The 16,885-nt window shown below is 33.3% G+C and overlaps 2 protein-coding genes and 2 non-coding genes across 4 annotated transcripts; 3 read left to right on the forward strand and 1 right to left on the reverse strand.

The window, feature by feature from the left end:
- The first annotated feature begins 2,071 nt into the window (after nt 1-2,071).
- Nucleotides 2,072-4,312, forward strand: LOC140747027 (tRNA N(3)-cytidine methyltransferase METTL6). Its single transcript, XM_073079253.1, has 3 exons — nt 2,072-2,921; nt 3,052-3,215; nt 3,558-4,312. Coding segments are annotated over exons 1-3 (858 nt in total). The 5' UTR covers nt 2,072-2,229; the 3' UTR covers nt 3,560-4,312.
- A 530-nt stretch (nt 4,313-4,842) lies between these two features.
- LOC140747626 (small nucleolar RNA snR60/Z15/Z230/Z193/J17) lies at nt 4,843-4,931 on the forward strand. Its single transcript, XR_012102889.1, has one exon. It is a non-coding gene; the product is annotated as a small nucleolar RNA snR60/Z15/Z230/Z193/J17 (small nucleolar RNA).
- Nucleotides 4,932-5,156: 225 nt separating this feature from the next.
- On the forward strand, nt 5,157-5,241 carry LOC140747625 (small nucleolar RNA snR60/Z15/Z230/Z193/J17). The gene has a single exon (XR_012102888.1). It is a non-coding gene; the product is annotated as a small nucleolar RNA snR60/Z15/Z230/Z193/J17 (small nucleolar RNA).
- An 8,277-nt stretch (nt 5,242-13,518) lies between these two features.
- Nucleotides 13,519-16,885, reverse strand: LOC140747028 (probable ribosome production factor 1). Its single transcript, XM_073079254.1, has 6 exons — nt 16,695-16,885; nt 16,494-16,617; nt 15,733-15,896; nt 14,940-15,144; nt 14,268-14,413; nt 13,519-13,735 (listed from the first exon to the last, which is right to left on the reverse strand). The coding sequence occupies exons 1-6, from the start codon at nt 16,718-16,720 to the stop codon at nt 13,558-13,560; spliced, it is 843 nt and encodes a 280-aa protein (XP_072935355.1). The 5' UTR covers nt 16,721-16,885; the 3' UTR covers nt 13,519-13,557.

Below are 16,885 nucleotides of genomic sequence, written 5' to 3' on the forward strand. Positions count from 1 at the left end.
GCTGCATTGGCTACTTGACACTTTTTGGGAAACTGTTTTAATGAATTCATATACCTATTATATATGCCTTTCATTGATCATATTTTCGAAAAAAGGGCTATTTATTAATAAAAAACATATTTTTATTACGGTAAACGGAACGTTACGCCAAAACAGGCGGTCAAGTGTCATTTCGTAGCGTGACGTCAACACATTGAAAATATAGAAATAAACTTCGACGCTACACATACTTCAGGGGAAATCTTGGGAATTATTTACCTTTTATTAGCAAGAATGTCAAATTACAAGGCGTGTGCAGTGACGATGTGTACAAGTACGATCGCTAAATATCCTAATAAATTTGCTTATACAAGTTCCTAAACCCAAATCTCATAAACGTTCAAGAACTTGCAGATTCTTATATGTTTAAATCCTCTGTTTGCAAGCAATGACATTTTATACTATTTATGTAAGAGAAGTATTATTGAGGAAAGGAAGTATTATTGAGGAAAAGGAATAAATTTAGTAACTCTCGAGTGATTCGTCAATTCCAAATCATTGGAACAGGACGTAATCAAAACAAAACAGCAAGTGGAAGTATTCATACATTTAATATAATATATAGATGTCTATGATAAGAATAGAATTATAAGACGTCTATGAGAATTCTATTTTAAGGGCCCATTCTATAATTAATAGGACACAATTAAAATATTTCATGACTGTGCTATTATTGCTTGTGCGTGTGCACTGATTAACTTACAGGACTGTATAATTAAAAATACATGATTTGCTAATATTAGTCTTTTATTTGTTTATTTGGTTTATATGGTTCTATTAGTGAGTACACACAGTAGAACTTTCGTATATATTTATCATATGTTACAGTTACAATAATTACTACAGATCACCTAAGCTAAATTTTTGTGCTGCTTGCGTGTCTGCTTTTCTTCATTACTAAAATTATTTTCCGTAACAAATGGATATATATTTTTATCACTGTCATTTTCAGAATTAAATTGCAATGCAATAATAGGAACTGTATGGTCACTTTTCTTCCTTCATCTTGTTGGGTAGGTTACGCAAGTAAAGAAGTACTATTTCCCGTGTACTTTACTTTATGTATTTCAGACTGGTGCCCACTTTCGAAACTTTTGGCTCCTCACTTCTTCTAGGCAGGACAGTCATCACATTTTCATTTTCATTGATGTACCTTGTGTTCAGGACAACTTTTACTTTTCATGAAACAAAAACTTGCCTTCCTCTTAAACTGCACATACTCTATAACGTTGTCACTATACGATTGTCGGGAAGATCTGTAAATATAAATATAACCAATTAATAACCTTAAAACAGTTCACATAAGAATATAAGTATATTTAAAAAAATCTTAATAATTACTTGAAGACAACCTTTCTTCTGTCTGAAGTCAGTTAAGAAATGTTTTAATTGTCCGATATGATTAAATGTAAATATAAAGAATGTTTTACTTACGTTGTTTATTTGATATTTCCATAGGTTATCTCACGGAAGTTTTTGTATCCATTTTGATTTATTGCACTGCATATATGGATCTTCTTTAAGCAGGTTCACGCTATCATCTTTAATATAGTATGGCTCCATTTCGGTTCACAACATAAATTCAACCAACTCTAACAGCAAACGATTTAATTATGATTTGTCATTGTCTTGTTTGGTTTCGATGTAGTGACGTCACATGACATTTGAGGCAGCACTGTAGCCGTTTTGGGATTTAAAATCCACAGATAAAAAATCTAAAATTTCTTTTTAAAAATTAAAATACTTAGAACGTATTAAAAAATAAACGAAATACTGCATAATTTATGTTTACTTATAAGCTATCATATCCAACATATTTCATATTTTATTGTTATAACTGTCAATTACCCAATTCACTCGTTTGTCTATATAAGGTACATAAGACTGGAGTCAGTGTACGAGTAGCGTCAGTATTCGAGTATCACTGGTACTCGAGTATGCGAGTTTATGTAAGTACTCGAGTCGACCTGACTCGGCCATCTCTAAGTTGACAGTTCTATTAACTTCTATTCTGAATTTTCAATTTTGTTTCACTTTATTTTATAAAGCGAATGCGATAGCATGTCACGATACGGAAGAGGAGAGAATAGCTTTGTTACTTTGTTAATTACTAATAAACAAAAAATATGTAGCTAACATATTGAAACGTTAAATAAGTTACGTATTTTGAAAAGTTTTTCGTTAAAATAAATGGAAATATTCGCGATGGAAACCGATGAAGATCGCATCGGCGCTAATGGCGATCTTTTTGTACATCGTCTGAAGGAACTAACCGATGAAGAAAAGGGGCGTCTCGAATCTCAAAACTCAAGATTGATCCCCGAAGCGAAAGCTGCAAAACTAGAAAAGGAAGCGAAACGGCACTGGGATATATTCTACAAGAGGAACGAGACAAAGTTCTTTCGGGACCGGCATTGGACAACACGTGAGTTTCAAGAGCTGATTAACTTTGATCCCGAGGAGCGCATAGTATTTCTAGAGTTAGGTTGCGGGGTCGGCAACATGATATTTCCGTTAATACAAGAAGGATTCACGAATTTCCACTTCTACGCGTGTGATTTTTCACCACGTGCGGTGGAATTCGTGAAAGCGAACAAGTTGTATGATGAGAGCCGGATGATAGCGTTTTGTGCGGATTTGACTACGGACGACTTGTTCGAGAACGTTCGTGAAGGTAGCGTGGATATGGCGAGTTTGATATTCGTGTTGTCTGCGATCCACCCGAACATGTGGGGGCAGGTGGCCAGCGTGGTGTTCCGCGCGCTGCGGCCCGGCGGCGTGCTGCTGTTCCGAGACTACGGGCGGTACGACATGGCGCAGCTGCGGTTCAAGCCGGGGCATAAGATATCGGACAATTTTTACATGAGGCAGGATGGCACACGGTATGCAGCCCAAGTTTGGGAATCTTAACATTTTGTATCTCTTAAAATATTTTTGAGAGTCCTTACCATGTGGTATTGTATGATTTTTCTGTTACAATATTTACATTGATTTTTGTTTTGCTTATTACAGAAGTTACTACTTCACGGAAGAGGAGCTAGCCAAGTTATTCATGGAGGCTGGTTTTGAGATTACAATGAACACTTATGTTCAACGTCGGACAGTCAATTTTAAAGAAGGCATTGATGTTCCAAGAATATTTGTACAAGGGAAATATAGAAAGCCTCTAACAGAATGTAAGAACAAATTCATAATTCTTTCTTTCATCTTCATAATTTTTTGGTTAAAGTTGCATTATAAAGGTTATTTAGTAAAAAATAAACTTTATAATGCAACTTTGTTGTCTACATCCCTCTCAAACTAAGGGGAGGCCCATACCCAGCAGTGCAACAGTAATGGGTTGACAACAAAATCGAAAATATAATGTATTATTATGTAATGTAATAAATTTAATGATGAAAAGTGCTAACCATTGAATGTCCAGTGATTTGCATGTATATTAGCTCTATCTGAACAAACACCTTGAATCATTAGTATATAATTCTGTAACATGTACTACAAATGCTACATGTTTTCAGGATTGACTGTTACAATACATACGAAGGCACTTCTGAAGAACACAATGTGTAAGTATTTATAATGTAAAATATTTGAAGATTTGTTGATTATTTATGAGTTACTTGGTTATGTATTTCATTTATAATAATAGGCTACAACAAATAGGTTAGTGATTTATTATACTTATTTTAAATCTTTAACATCAATTATGGTTTTATCTGAGTCATTAATCAAGATATGGAATAGTATCATGCTTATCATAAAGGCGTAATAAATAAGGTCAGCACAAGGTGTAGCTGGACACAAAAAGTAAATAATCAGATTGAACTTAATAAATTAATGATTGAAATTATATGAAAACTTTTTGTAATGCATAATAGATGTGTGCTAAAAGAGGAATTGATACTTCATATGATAGCAAAATTCTACAATCATCACTCTTAACCAATTTATTACTTTACTATATAAAATATAAATGGGGAATGTTACACATTTAAAGGAATGTTGGCAAAGCTTTTGAAATAACATCCAGATAAATACACAACCAAGTTACTGTAGATGAGTCCTTTTGTTATGATGTTAGCGGAGTGCAACTGAAACCGTTTGGTTGTCTCACAATGGGTAATCATTGAGACTAGGGACGAGTACATTTTTTCCATTTTACTTTAAATTGTTGGTAATTTAGTATTTCATAATTTCATCATCATATCTTTTTTTGTAGCGTAGGGCCTCCCATTGTGAGGTTGGATGAGATCCATTATTTGATCTGAAACAATATTTAGTTATGTTTTAATTAATAGGTATTGTTTTCATTAATGTTATGTTTTTAATTGTTGCAGAAATTGTGGGTGCTTTGTATCGAGGTAAGCTATTATTATTTGTCATTGATAGTTCAAATGCAAATATAGTGACCGGCGTGAGTCGTGAGCACAACTGACAGCTGCGCAGTAGTTAATGTTTCGGTCTCTTTGGCGGAATGAAGAAGCCATGGGGGCGGGGCGGGGTGCCGAGCTGCACGCGATTGGTTCCTCAGTCAATGCACATCGTCTATTGGAGGCTCGCATGCCATTCGGCTACTGTACACTTTCGTGCAATTGGCCAATAAATTTGGCCAAAAGTGTACATGCGCGAGCTTACCCCCACTACTGCCCACCTGTGCTCACGACTCGTGCCGGGTATTATAATATGTTATTAATCCTTGTGTATTGCAGTTTTTTATTAAATATATGCTTTAGTTAATAATATTTTACATACATTATCTAGTTTGTGGGTAATGTAAACAGTATACAATTAACTTTATCAATTTGATTTCATGATAATGATGACCCCATAGTTCATCTGATTTCCATTGATGTACAACATCCATGTCTTTCGCTCCTATCTGATAGAAACATCGAATTAAACTTTGTTTTACACACAAAGAAGCATTTTTTTAAACTGATCTTTTTTATTGTGTAGGTTTGAGGCATTGCGCAAAGAAGCTTCATGAGAGGAGAGAGATTTTTTTGGTAAGTTTCATGATAATACTTATTGTAAATTAATTATACATTTACTGAAGTGAATGTTAGGAAAAGAAATGCACTAATTAGATAAGCTCTTTCCTTATAAAAGTCAGTCAAAAATATCTGAATGATGATCACATAGTTCATCTGATAACCATTGATGTATATCAGCCATGTCTTTCGCTCCTATCTGATGCTAAAAAATCCAAATTGTATTGGTTTTAAGTGAGTTTTGTTATGCTAATGTATAATTTGTTTATTATAGAAAACTTCAAAAGCTTGCAGAAAATTCATAAAAAAGGAGATGCTAGTTTTTGGTAAGTAACTCATAATTTTTTTTCTGAGAACCTATAATATTAATGGTATTAATTCAAAGTAAATCAGTATTTTATTAAGTATCTAAATTATATGATGATTTCAGATAGGGACAGCTGATAAAATATTGATGTTAACATAACTATCCACACTGATTGATTCCACTAAATACAGTTCATATTCATGTTTTTAGTTTACATTCTTCAAGCCACAATTTTATTTTTCAGATTTTCTGTGTATGGATAACATCTGGGGTTGCACAAGGAATTGTAAAAAGGTAATAAATAAAACAAGTCATTGACTTATATTTGATTTCAAATAAATTAGTAAAATAATTAAAGATTGCCTTCAAGTAAAATTTATTTGAATTCAAAGTACTTATATAATATTGATTACATAAAATGATGATTTTAGATAGGGACATCTTAGACAATAATGCTGTTAACATAACTATCCCTACTGATTAAAATTTACTATTTCATTTAATAACTCTTTTATTTGAGGATACTAATAGCATAAATTTTCTTTCGCAGTATTTTGAACACCTAAATAGAATATTGATGTACCCCAGAAAGTAAGGTCAGTCCAAGTCTTGTATTATTACTGATGATTTCACTAAAGCGCTAACTTTACGAAACGCCATGATTGGTTGTGTATGTGTATATTTGGATAAAAATGATGAAAAAAATCATTGCAGTATGATGAATTAATAGTTTTACTTGTGACACTAGTTTGCGAACAAAAGAGATAAAAAATATTCAAAGATATAACATTTTGGGATATTCAGAGTTTTTGTATTTGTTAGTTGTGTTTTAGTGATGATATTAATTACCGATTGATCGCGATGATAAAAACTAGCGGCTGCTCAATAAGAGTTCTGATTAAATATGCTTACAACATGTTTTATTTAACAAGAAGAATCATTATTCATTTGTTAATTTATTTTCAGTTTGCAATGGAAAGAAGAACCCATAAATAATATTCAATATTATCAACCTTTTAATGGTGAGTTAATAAATATTATAATTTAAAATATAGCTTAATTTTTTATGTCAAATATTCTTTATTTTAAATATACTTATTAATTTAAAATAATCATAACATTCACATACCGAGAATTAGTTTGTAATGATGACATTAATTACCGATTGATCGCAATGATAAAAACTAGCGGCTGCTCTATAAGAGTTCTGACATTATTGCCTATAGATTTTCTATATTTTACTGTCTAGCAAAATTTTTATATCACTTATTTTAATTTCAGGTACATGCAATTAATCAATAATATATATTAACAATGAAGTGCCTTCATAGTAAGTATTTTATATGAATTTTCATAACCAATTATATATTAATAAATTGATCTAACTTTGTCAATTTCTTATTTGCGTGATGCCAAAACAAGTTTTATAAAATGTAGATATAGCACAGGCAATTTTAATTTTTTGATTTTAATAAAAACTAAATGATGACCAGACCTTCAGGTCTCCCTCAACAGAGCGAACCCAAACAACCATGTTGACCAACCTCACGTCTGATTTAGTTTCCATTCATAAAAAATTGACAAACTTGATTCCTATTACTAAGAACATTTTTTGATTTTTCAGATAAAAATAGCTATTGAAGTGGATTACATTTGAAGAGGTGAATTTCATAATTGTATAGCTGTCACATGAATTTACCTTTTAATTTTGGGTTAGTAAAATATTATTTATTTATTTAGTTTGTGCTTTCTTTTTTAGGACATGCTGTATACATTTTTTAAATGTCTGTTACATGTATACTTTAAACTTTCAAGAAAAAGCTAACAATAATTGTACGAGTATACTATTTTATCTGACATTCCTTTATTGTTCTGAAGCATAGGTCTTTTTCCTTTTTGTATATACCTCCAATACCTGTTTAATCTTTAAATGATGACCAGACCTTCAGGTCTCCCTCAACAGAGCGAACCCAAACAACCATGTTGACCAATCTCACGTCTGATAAATATATTAACTTCATTTGCATAATGTTTAATTGTATCATGATTAATATTTATGTTTATATATTTTACAGGCATTATGCGTGGTGGCGAAGGATCGTCGATACAGGCAAGTATCTTACCACATTATTTACTTAAAACATTGGCACAATATGCTTAATTATAAACTTTTAATGTTGGTGTAAATCCATGCTTAAGAGTAATGAAAAATCTATTCAATAAACGGTGATCCCATGGTAACATTTAATAAAACTGGAAAGCGAAAGACTTTAAATGATGACCAGACCTTCAGGTCTCCCTCAACAGAGCGAACCCAAACAACCATGTTGACCAACATCACGTCTGATTTACTTCTTGATATACAAAAACGCTATTTTTACGGTATCACAATTATTAAAACCTACCCAAATTTTCAGATGCTGCCTCAAGCTGAATGCGAATGCTAAGCACACTGAAGAGATTTTATCAAGAGACTTAATTCTGATACATTTTTATAAGTAAGTATGAACTGAATGGTCGAACTACTTTTGTAATGGTACAATACTATAATAAATACAGAATATTAAAGCCATTTTTAATGCCTCTTCCAGAGTCCATTTTTATTTGATTTGGTATTCATTTTTTTAAGTTTATAATTAAGGCACTTTGGAAATTAAAAGAGACTTAGCGCGCTCATATACCGACACCCTTTTCAAAACTGGGAGCATTGTATTTAAAACTATAATAAAATAATGAACCTTTTATAAATACTTCATCTTTATTTTTTTTTTTATTGTACTCTATATTTTTTATAGCACTCTGTGACCTAAACCCGCATTTTAGCCACGGATTTCTGTGTCAAAAGTGGCCGATTTTTACACCGTACGAATATTAATACACTACCCTCACAGTTGTAAAAAATAAACATCGCTATGAACGTTTCATACTTTTAAATGCCATTTAAAAATTAAAAGTGAGTTATGAGTATTTTGTTTAAAGCTATAATTATGTTAATATTTTATTTTGGACGTATTTATAAATGTTTTTGCCATTGTGTATATACTAAGCAATAGCATCACTATAAGACTATCTGTTGGGCTTTATCGAGTTTTATTGTTTGTTTTGACTGTGTATTTTCGCTGCACACCATAGTAGGAGATATTTAAATTAGGAATCATTATCAAAATTAGCCATAATACTACTCCAGTAGAATCTCGACTAAGCGACCAATTTGTTGTCGTATTTGTGGCATTCGGATTATCGAAAATTTGGATAATTGAGTTTATGAAGAAAAGCTATTTAAACCGATTCAGGAAGGTAATGTGTTCCGACTATATGTTTTTGGCACACTTTGGCAAACTCAAACGACTTCACTAATTTTGACATATGATGTGTCGTTGGATTCGTCTAAATTTTGGAGATAACATAGGCTATATTTTTAGCAATCGGGTTTTTGTTTTTTATAGTAACTTTTTAGTTGCGATTTGGCGACTTTCTGGAATTTAAATGCACATGTCACACAAAATGTGGCTGATTTGCAAGGGTTATTACAAAGTTACTTGTTCACGTTTGTCAATCCGAATAAACACGAATATTTATAACTGAGGTCCGGATAATCGATTTTCTACTGTATCACTAGTATAAGTCATGTATTAGTACATTATGTGATTGCTTATCATATGTTTCTTTAATACGTTTAGGTGGAGTTTCTATTATATGTCATTGGTCTAGACGCCTGTATGTAACCTAAATGGCTTGATAGATTTCGACGTATGTGTGGTGTTAGATTTGTCTTTATTACAAGAGCAGAATAATTACTAAATTTTCTAAATCAAGACTTCTTCACATCAAATTTCTTTGGTTTTGGTTGTGTCACATTTTTATTGTTTTTTTAATTCATAAGTTTTAGTTTCAATCATTTATAAGTTTCAAAATGATTATCATATTTTTTCATATTACTTCAAAAGTATAAGCGGGTTTATGTCACACGAGCTATAAAATAGTATACGATACTTGTGACATAAGTAGCCTATTATCTGCACGGCGTTTAGCACCCTCGCTGCGCTCGGGCGCTAACTTAACGCCGTGCAAAAATAGGCTACTTTGGCCACGCGTATCGTAATGTACTATTTTCAATATTTAATTGCCTCCTATAATTTGTCTGTGGTTATATTGGAGTGGCTAATATTGTCATTCCATGCAACGCAGACAGAGAGAACAGTATCCGAAACTGCCAAGGAGGCATCTTTCTTTGCTACCTCGGTTATAAAGGCATACTACAACATAACATACCTTTTTAACCTACTTTAGTCTTATTTAGTATACATTTTGAAATTGCAAGAAGTGCTTTCGTGGTCTTATTATGCATGTTTCAGTAATATAGAAGATTTATTCGACTTGCGACAATATTTTTGAGGTTTTTGTTTTTTTTTTAGATACCTGAGACCCCAACGTCACAACGTGTTCGATGCAGAACAGCGAGTAGTAACTCAGCGCAGTAAAGTTTTAATATAATAACCATAACAAATAGTTGTATAATAATAATAATTAGTTCAATAAATATTACTAGATAATACTGTTTTTTTTTAACCCGCCATATCTGCATCACTACAAAAATCTCTTAATCAGGTATGTATTGGTTCTATTTGCTACTTAAAAGTATTGATAATTAATTACGTAGCAATATTTCAAAATTACAGAACACAAACTACCCAAAATTAAACAATGTACTAATGTAGTAGTTGGCACTACTAGAAACAAACTACGCTTATATTATTTAAATCTTTGCCTTTTCAATAATGATAGTAAATAAAGATGCTTTTCAAATGCATGTTGGAGACAAGGGAATGCTTGTTTATTTTGTTATGAACATTAAATAATATTTTTATTAATTTGATCGAAAATGAAATACTGATGCGCACACATTGATCTATAAATATAAAGATCCGCCACAAGCGGGCAAAACTTGAAACATACAAAATACGGCAAGTGGTGTAAAACGACTCCAGCCAAGTCCAGTCGCTCTCGCGCGGCGTAGTAATACACACGAATGTCACGGAACACGTTGAACGTCATTATTTTGAATTTAAAGCCTCAAAATGCCTTCTTGTGCAATGCGTAAATGCAAAAATTATGCTCGAAAAAGAAACAAACTTCATGGAATCACCTATCACACGTAAATGAAGAGAAATTATTAAATTTCGTTTATTTTTCGTGTTCGATCCGCCATGATTACGTGAGTAACCAGAAAGAGACAAAGTATGTTTTTGTCAATGAAAGTGATAAAGACGCAAAATGCATGGTCATAGATCAACAGAACAGAAGTGACATTTTATTGAATCTGACGATGTTCATATGTCGTATGTTATAGTTTAAGATCCCACTGCTTAATTTTTATATTAGTGTGTTTTTAGTCAAAATATAACATTTTATGGTTTATTTTAATAAAATAAAATCGATATATGGGAAATTCTGTATCCTAATCTTTAAATTTCCTTCGATACCTGTGGTAAATAATAAAAAATATTACCATAAAATTTATATAGGATAGTATACGGTATTTTAAAATCGTCGTATTCTTATTTCTCCTTATTATTCGTATTTCTTCCTTAACCTAAACATAATTTAATAAACAATATTTGTATAGCCAGAAATTAATCCTCAAAAAAACCACGGTAAAATTAGAATCTTATATATAAAATTCTCATGTCACAATGTTAGTTACTGTACCTACTCCTGCGAAACGGCTTTACTGATTTTCACCAAAATTTATATGCATATTCAGTAAGTCTGAGAATTAGCTACTATCTATTTTTCATATCTCTTAAGTGATAAGGGTTGTTCACCCTTAACATTTTTTTTATTTATATGGCAACACAATGTTTGCTGGGTCAGCTAGTACATTTATAAAATTTACACAACTTTGCAATTAATGGTCGTGTGTAAAATAAAACTGATAATAATAAACATAGATTAGTAAAGATACTTCGCCGCCTTGAAATTGAAATAAGCCACAAACGGCTTAATAGTAAGTTCTTTTTTTGAATTCTTGACAAATAAAAACATTTTTAGAGAAAATATACGAATAAATAACTAATACTGCGTAATTTACATAATAAATAAATAATTATTTCAAATATTTTAGAGACATTTTAGCACGGAGACGTGGCAAAACTTTTTTACAGAACTATTTCAATTCTCAAAACTGGGTACATTTTGTTGTTAGGAGTGAGTAATATTTACTAATCTATGATAATAAATATAAACTATTTTTATATCATATATTTTAAACCAGTCGATACATCTGTATAGATACATTCTTTCAAATTATATTTTTATTTAATAATTATTTATTTAGTTAAACTGTACTATAACATTTCTACGTAAACGACGTACTAAAACTATTATCGACAGTTTTGGACATTTTTTACCTTCTGTTCCATTATTTCATTGTCTTTGACAAGCATGCGGATCAATGGGATAGCCACCATACGTCCCGTTTTTAACGGGACAGTCCCCTTTTTCCGATGCTTCGTGCCGTTGTCTCCGAAATGAACCGTTGCCATTGTCAATTAAGTAACAGTATATAGTATAATTATGAAAAAAAACATGGGGTGCTCCATTTACCAGTTTTGTAAAAAGCGCCCCACATTTTTTCCACAATTATACTATTTACTGTTCCTTAAATGATTCATAGATTGAAAATTATTTTCTACTTTTTAGTTAATTTTATCATAAAAGCGTGTTTTTTAGTATTTAACTATATTTTTTCAAGTAAAAAGTATTTGACTTAAAAAAATCGATGTCCCGTTTTGACTGAAGTAATCATTGGTCACTATATTCCATGGTCAATATTTACGTTTGCGTAGACTTGAAACGCAAGGTCAAACACTAGTTGTCTTTTTTTATCACATTGTTCTAATAGCTCTGTCCCTTATAGAACATTTGTCTATGTAGTAAAGGTAAGTAAAATAAAAAACGTGCATGTGTGCTATCAAAGCAGTTTCGCTCAAGTTTTCTCTTAAGTTAGCGGGCGTATAACGTGTCTAGTATAAAATGTCATTGTGCGCACATATAATAAAGTTAATTAAGATTACGCTGAAAAGAGCTTGTCAAGGAGCCCTCATACGCTGATCTTGCTTCTGTCATAAACGCACAGACTCGTTTGGGGCACTGGTCGTATCGAAATAAACAATACTGTACCAGGGCAACATAGGTCTATAGGAGACTACGATCAGTATTTTTTATATGTGCAGGCAGATCTTCATTTTATAGCGGTGTTGTTTGTATAAACTCAAAGACGCGTTTGGGACACTGATCGCGTTCAATGTACTAAGGCAACATAAGTATATAGGAAATATGATCAACACTGCTTTGGACTTTACTTTCATGTCTCTCATAATAAACGCACAGACGCGTTTGGGGGCACTGGTCGCTTTGAAAATAAATATCACTGTACCAGGGCAACATAAGTTTATCGGAGATATGACATACTGCTTCAGATTGGTGGTATGCAGATATTTTTTTTTGGTGTAACAAACGCACAGACGCGTCTGGGGCATTCGTCGTACTGAAACAAACATCGATGTAGCAGGGAAACATAAGTCTAGAGATATAGATGTCTATCTCTCATTTCTGGAGTTGCAAATTAACCTCGGTTATTGTTCCGAGAAATAAACGCACAGAAGCGTTGGGGGCACTGGTCGTATTAAAACAAATATCGATGTACCAGGGTAACGTAACTTAGCAGATGAATAATACACTCGGACATTGTATGCAGGTCTCTTTCTTCGCACGCACAGATGCGTTTGAGGCACTTGAAACGTGTCAATGTACTAGGGCAAAATAAGTTATACTGCTTCAGACTTTTATGTATCTTAGCATAGGGTCAACATACGTATAAGCGTATCGCATTCGCAAACCGCCGAAAAAGGTGAGCTACCATGGCGTGAGGCACAGGCGTAATTATAGCTTTGTTAAGGATGGCGGCTTAAGTAATTTATGGAGGTCGTAAATTTAGGGTCATACGGACTGTAGATAGGTATACGTCTATGTGACCCGATATTAAAGGCGGTTCCGTGATCCACGTTGGCACGACAGTTAAATCGTTAGATTTTTTCTATACGACTGAGTTAGAAGCAATCCTTAATATTTGCAGGTCGGCACATTCATACATCGACACACCACACAGAAAAACACAAGTTGCAAATCGTATATTTAATTGTAAAAGCTAAACTTAGTCTACAAGAAGAACTTCCGCCGCGAGGTCTCGAGCTGGTGGCGGCGGCCGGCGATGATCCATTCGTAGTCGCCGCGCTTGGAGTCGAAGGTGCCTTGCTGCAGGGATATCAGCTTAAGTGTGAACCGTGGGCCCAGCTCCCGCAGCTTCGCACGTTTGCCGTCTGATGTGAATTCGTATCTGGAAATAATACTTTCGTGAAATCCCTTTTTATAAAACTAAGCTAAATATTGAGGACATTGTTTATATCACATACATAATTCTACATGCCTGGTTGAAATAGCCTATTGAATAGTAGGTATTTTATAATATTTTAGACCAGGTACCTCTTGGAATAAGTTTGTTTCATTTAGTTGATGATCACACTATCTACAATTTATAATTTAAATGATTTTCTGGTCGGGGTTTAAACCTGGAATGGGCTCGTGATATTCTAGTATGGTGACTGATCAATCACTACATTAATTAAAGAATCTTATTGGTTTCCACATGAGCTGGGTTCACAAGGCAATATATTGTACATTTTCTCTTCATTCAAAAACAATTGAATGCAGTTGGAGAAGACATATGATTTGTGTACCAACTCCGGTGAGTATCAGTTTAACGTGTTTTAATGTAATTTTGCGGTAGAAACGTCGTGTGAACGGTGGTATACGCAACGTACCACGTTTTGCAAAGTTGCGGAGATTACAATACAGTATAATATCGTTACCGATGATGCCTGAAGAAGATGTAGTCGCGTTGGTTGTGGAAGGTGACGGCGCGGCGGCCGCGGAACTGCGGCTCGTAGTGGAACAGCGCGCCCAGCATGCGCCCCACCGTCAGACCCAACCGCGTGCTGAAGTTGTTTAGAATCACCTGGAAATATCGTTTAGTTGGTAGTAGTTACATAATATGGAAAAACTCAGTAATCCAACCCGAAAATATGAGTATCTACTAGAGTCTTGTAATTTGTTTGCCTTTACTTAAGAACTTGTATTTTTCTGTGCAGAATTACTTAATGAGCTATAGAAACAAAATTATATAAATAGCATTTTTATTAGTGTCTAATACAAAAACAGGTCTGTGGTTAGTGTATAAAAAGACAAAACTTAAATGTCTGTATGTATAAATTCGGCTTCTTATACAGAGATTCAAAGGTTCTAGTACAATTATTCTAAGTTATATGCATATTAAAAATGATTACCAGAGTTCTCTGTAAGTTCAAAGGACACTGCCAATAATGACATTCAATGGTGCACATATTTTACGTATATTAAGCTAGCCTTCTTAGTTCACGTGGTGATCGACCATAGATGACTAGAATAGAGTTGAACAATCCATTGGAATAGAAATGCTTATTAAAAATTAAAATAATATGTAACATAATCAACTGAAGACACACCTCAGGTCTGTGGGTAGTTATTTCTTTATAGTCTTTCCGCAGCTCCGGTGTGATCTTACAGCTAGAGAGCCTGAAGTGGGCGGTGGGGCCACTGGGCAGGTGGATCAGCAGGAAACCATTTGGTTGTTTCTGGTTCTCATTAATAATTATCACATCTGTCACTTCTTCTCGAATTGCTGATTGTACTATGCGTTTTACTGATGACCTGTGAAATAAAGAAAATTATGAATATTTTTTAAACATAGACTTTTATCTATACTTTATACATATTATACAGGATTTCCACATACAAACAAAGAACTTTTCAGGGAGTGGCATGAGCTGTTTTCATAATATTATGTATGCATGTTTGAACAGAAAATATGGATACATCTTTAAGTAGAAGTTAGTAGTTGTATTGTATAATGAAGCGTGTTTTAAATATAACACTACTTGGTCATTTACAATCACATGACTTTAATGCCTACAAGTTCTGGTCCGAGTCATATGTGAATTAAGTATTGATATATGCCTTTTATTAACATCTGTACATTGTTACTGTATGCCGACAATAACTTGTGACCTACATCAAAGATTTAACAATTTACTAATACCAGAAATGAAGTGTGCTTTAATGTTAATTGCATGAATTTTTCATATTATGCTCATAGAGCAAATAAGTCCATGATACATCATTTTAGTTACAAGTAATTTGCTTAGTTGTGAAAGTAAAATATAGAATAAGAATTTTCAATAAATATAAAACTTAGATGGCAGAAATACATCATATTTATAAAATACACAGGATACATACCTTTGCCTATACCTAGAGAGGGAATTAGGTATCATCCTACAGAGCTCCTTGCCAAATATTCTAGTCTTGGTGTGTGGGTTGTCAGAGTATGTGATTAGTACTTTAGGTTCATAGGAATTCTCGAAGTATGAAGACATTTCATCTAGTTCCATATCTTTCTGCGCCTGTAAACAAAAAAAAAATTTTGAGTGCATTTTGTACTTTTGAAATATGACAAAAACTTTTGCTTAGAAAATATTTTTGTGTATTATATATTCATACAAATCTATAATCATCCCCATTTAGCATTAGAGTCTTATATGGGCAAATCATCTGTGATAAAATAATATGGGAGTAGCACATGAGCATGCAGTCCACCTAATAGTAAGTGGCTACTGCCGCCCATGACCATGTATAATCAACCCTAGGTACGATTAGTTTTCTACCTGAGGTCAGCCACAGATGTGTCGCTACCACTGATGACTAAGGTTGAATGCCTCAGATAAGTATGTCTGCTTTACCACACCCTTCAAACTAGAACACAGCAGAGGTTAACACAGCTGTTGCTGTTATTTGGCTGAGACAGGTGTGGTGGTCACCACCTTACGAACCGTACACCGTCATACCGTAACCGTCACACCGTACGAACCTTCTGTAGCGGCACCCCGCTACAGAAGGTTCGTACCACTTTCAACATATTACACAGTCTTGGATTCTTTGCTCGTTGCTACTTACGATATAGCATGAAAAATGTATACAAATCGTTATCATGAACCTCTCACCTCCTCCTGTTCCTCAGCCTCAACATTGGCCAGCATCGTCTCATCTTTCTCTCGGAGCGATTCCAAGGTGTGGGGCACCTGCTTCGGGACGTCATCTCCCTCTTGCTTCTTCTCCAACTTACGCCTAGCAAAGCAAATTAGTATTAAAGTATTAACAACAAAAAATAACATTAACATCATATGATATAACCTCAAACTTACTTCTTTTTGTCTTTGCCACGCGCCATTTTACTCTCTTATGATAAACTTGAATTAAATTGAATTTATGTACTTTATTTATAATGTGAATACCGTCTCAATATATATAAGTTTCTGTGAAACTTAATTTCTGTATTTTTAATACCACGCTATCTATTCAATAACAATCTTCACAAGGTGTCACTTTTTGACAT

Source organism: Epargyreus clarus, unplaced genomic scaffold (genome assembly GCF_041222505.1).
Source record: "Epargyreus clarus isolate Ecla_fem2 unplaced genomic scaffold, WU_Ecla_fem_2.2 ptg000014l, whole genome shotgun sequence".
NCBI classification, from domain to species: Eukaryota; Metazoa; Arthropoda; class Insecta; order Lepidoptera; family Hesperiidae; genus Epargyreus; species Epargyreus clarus.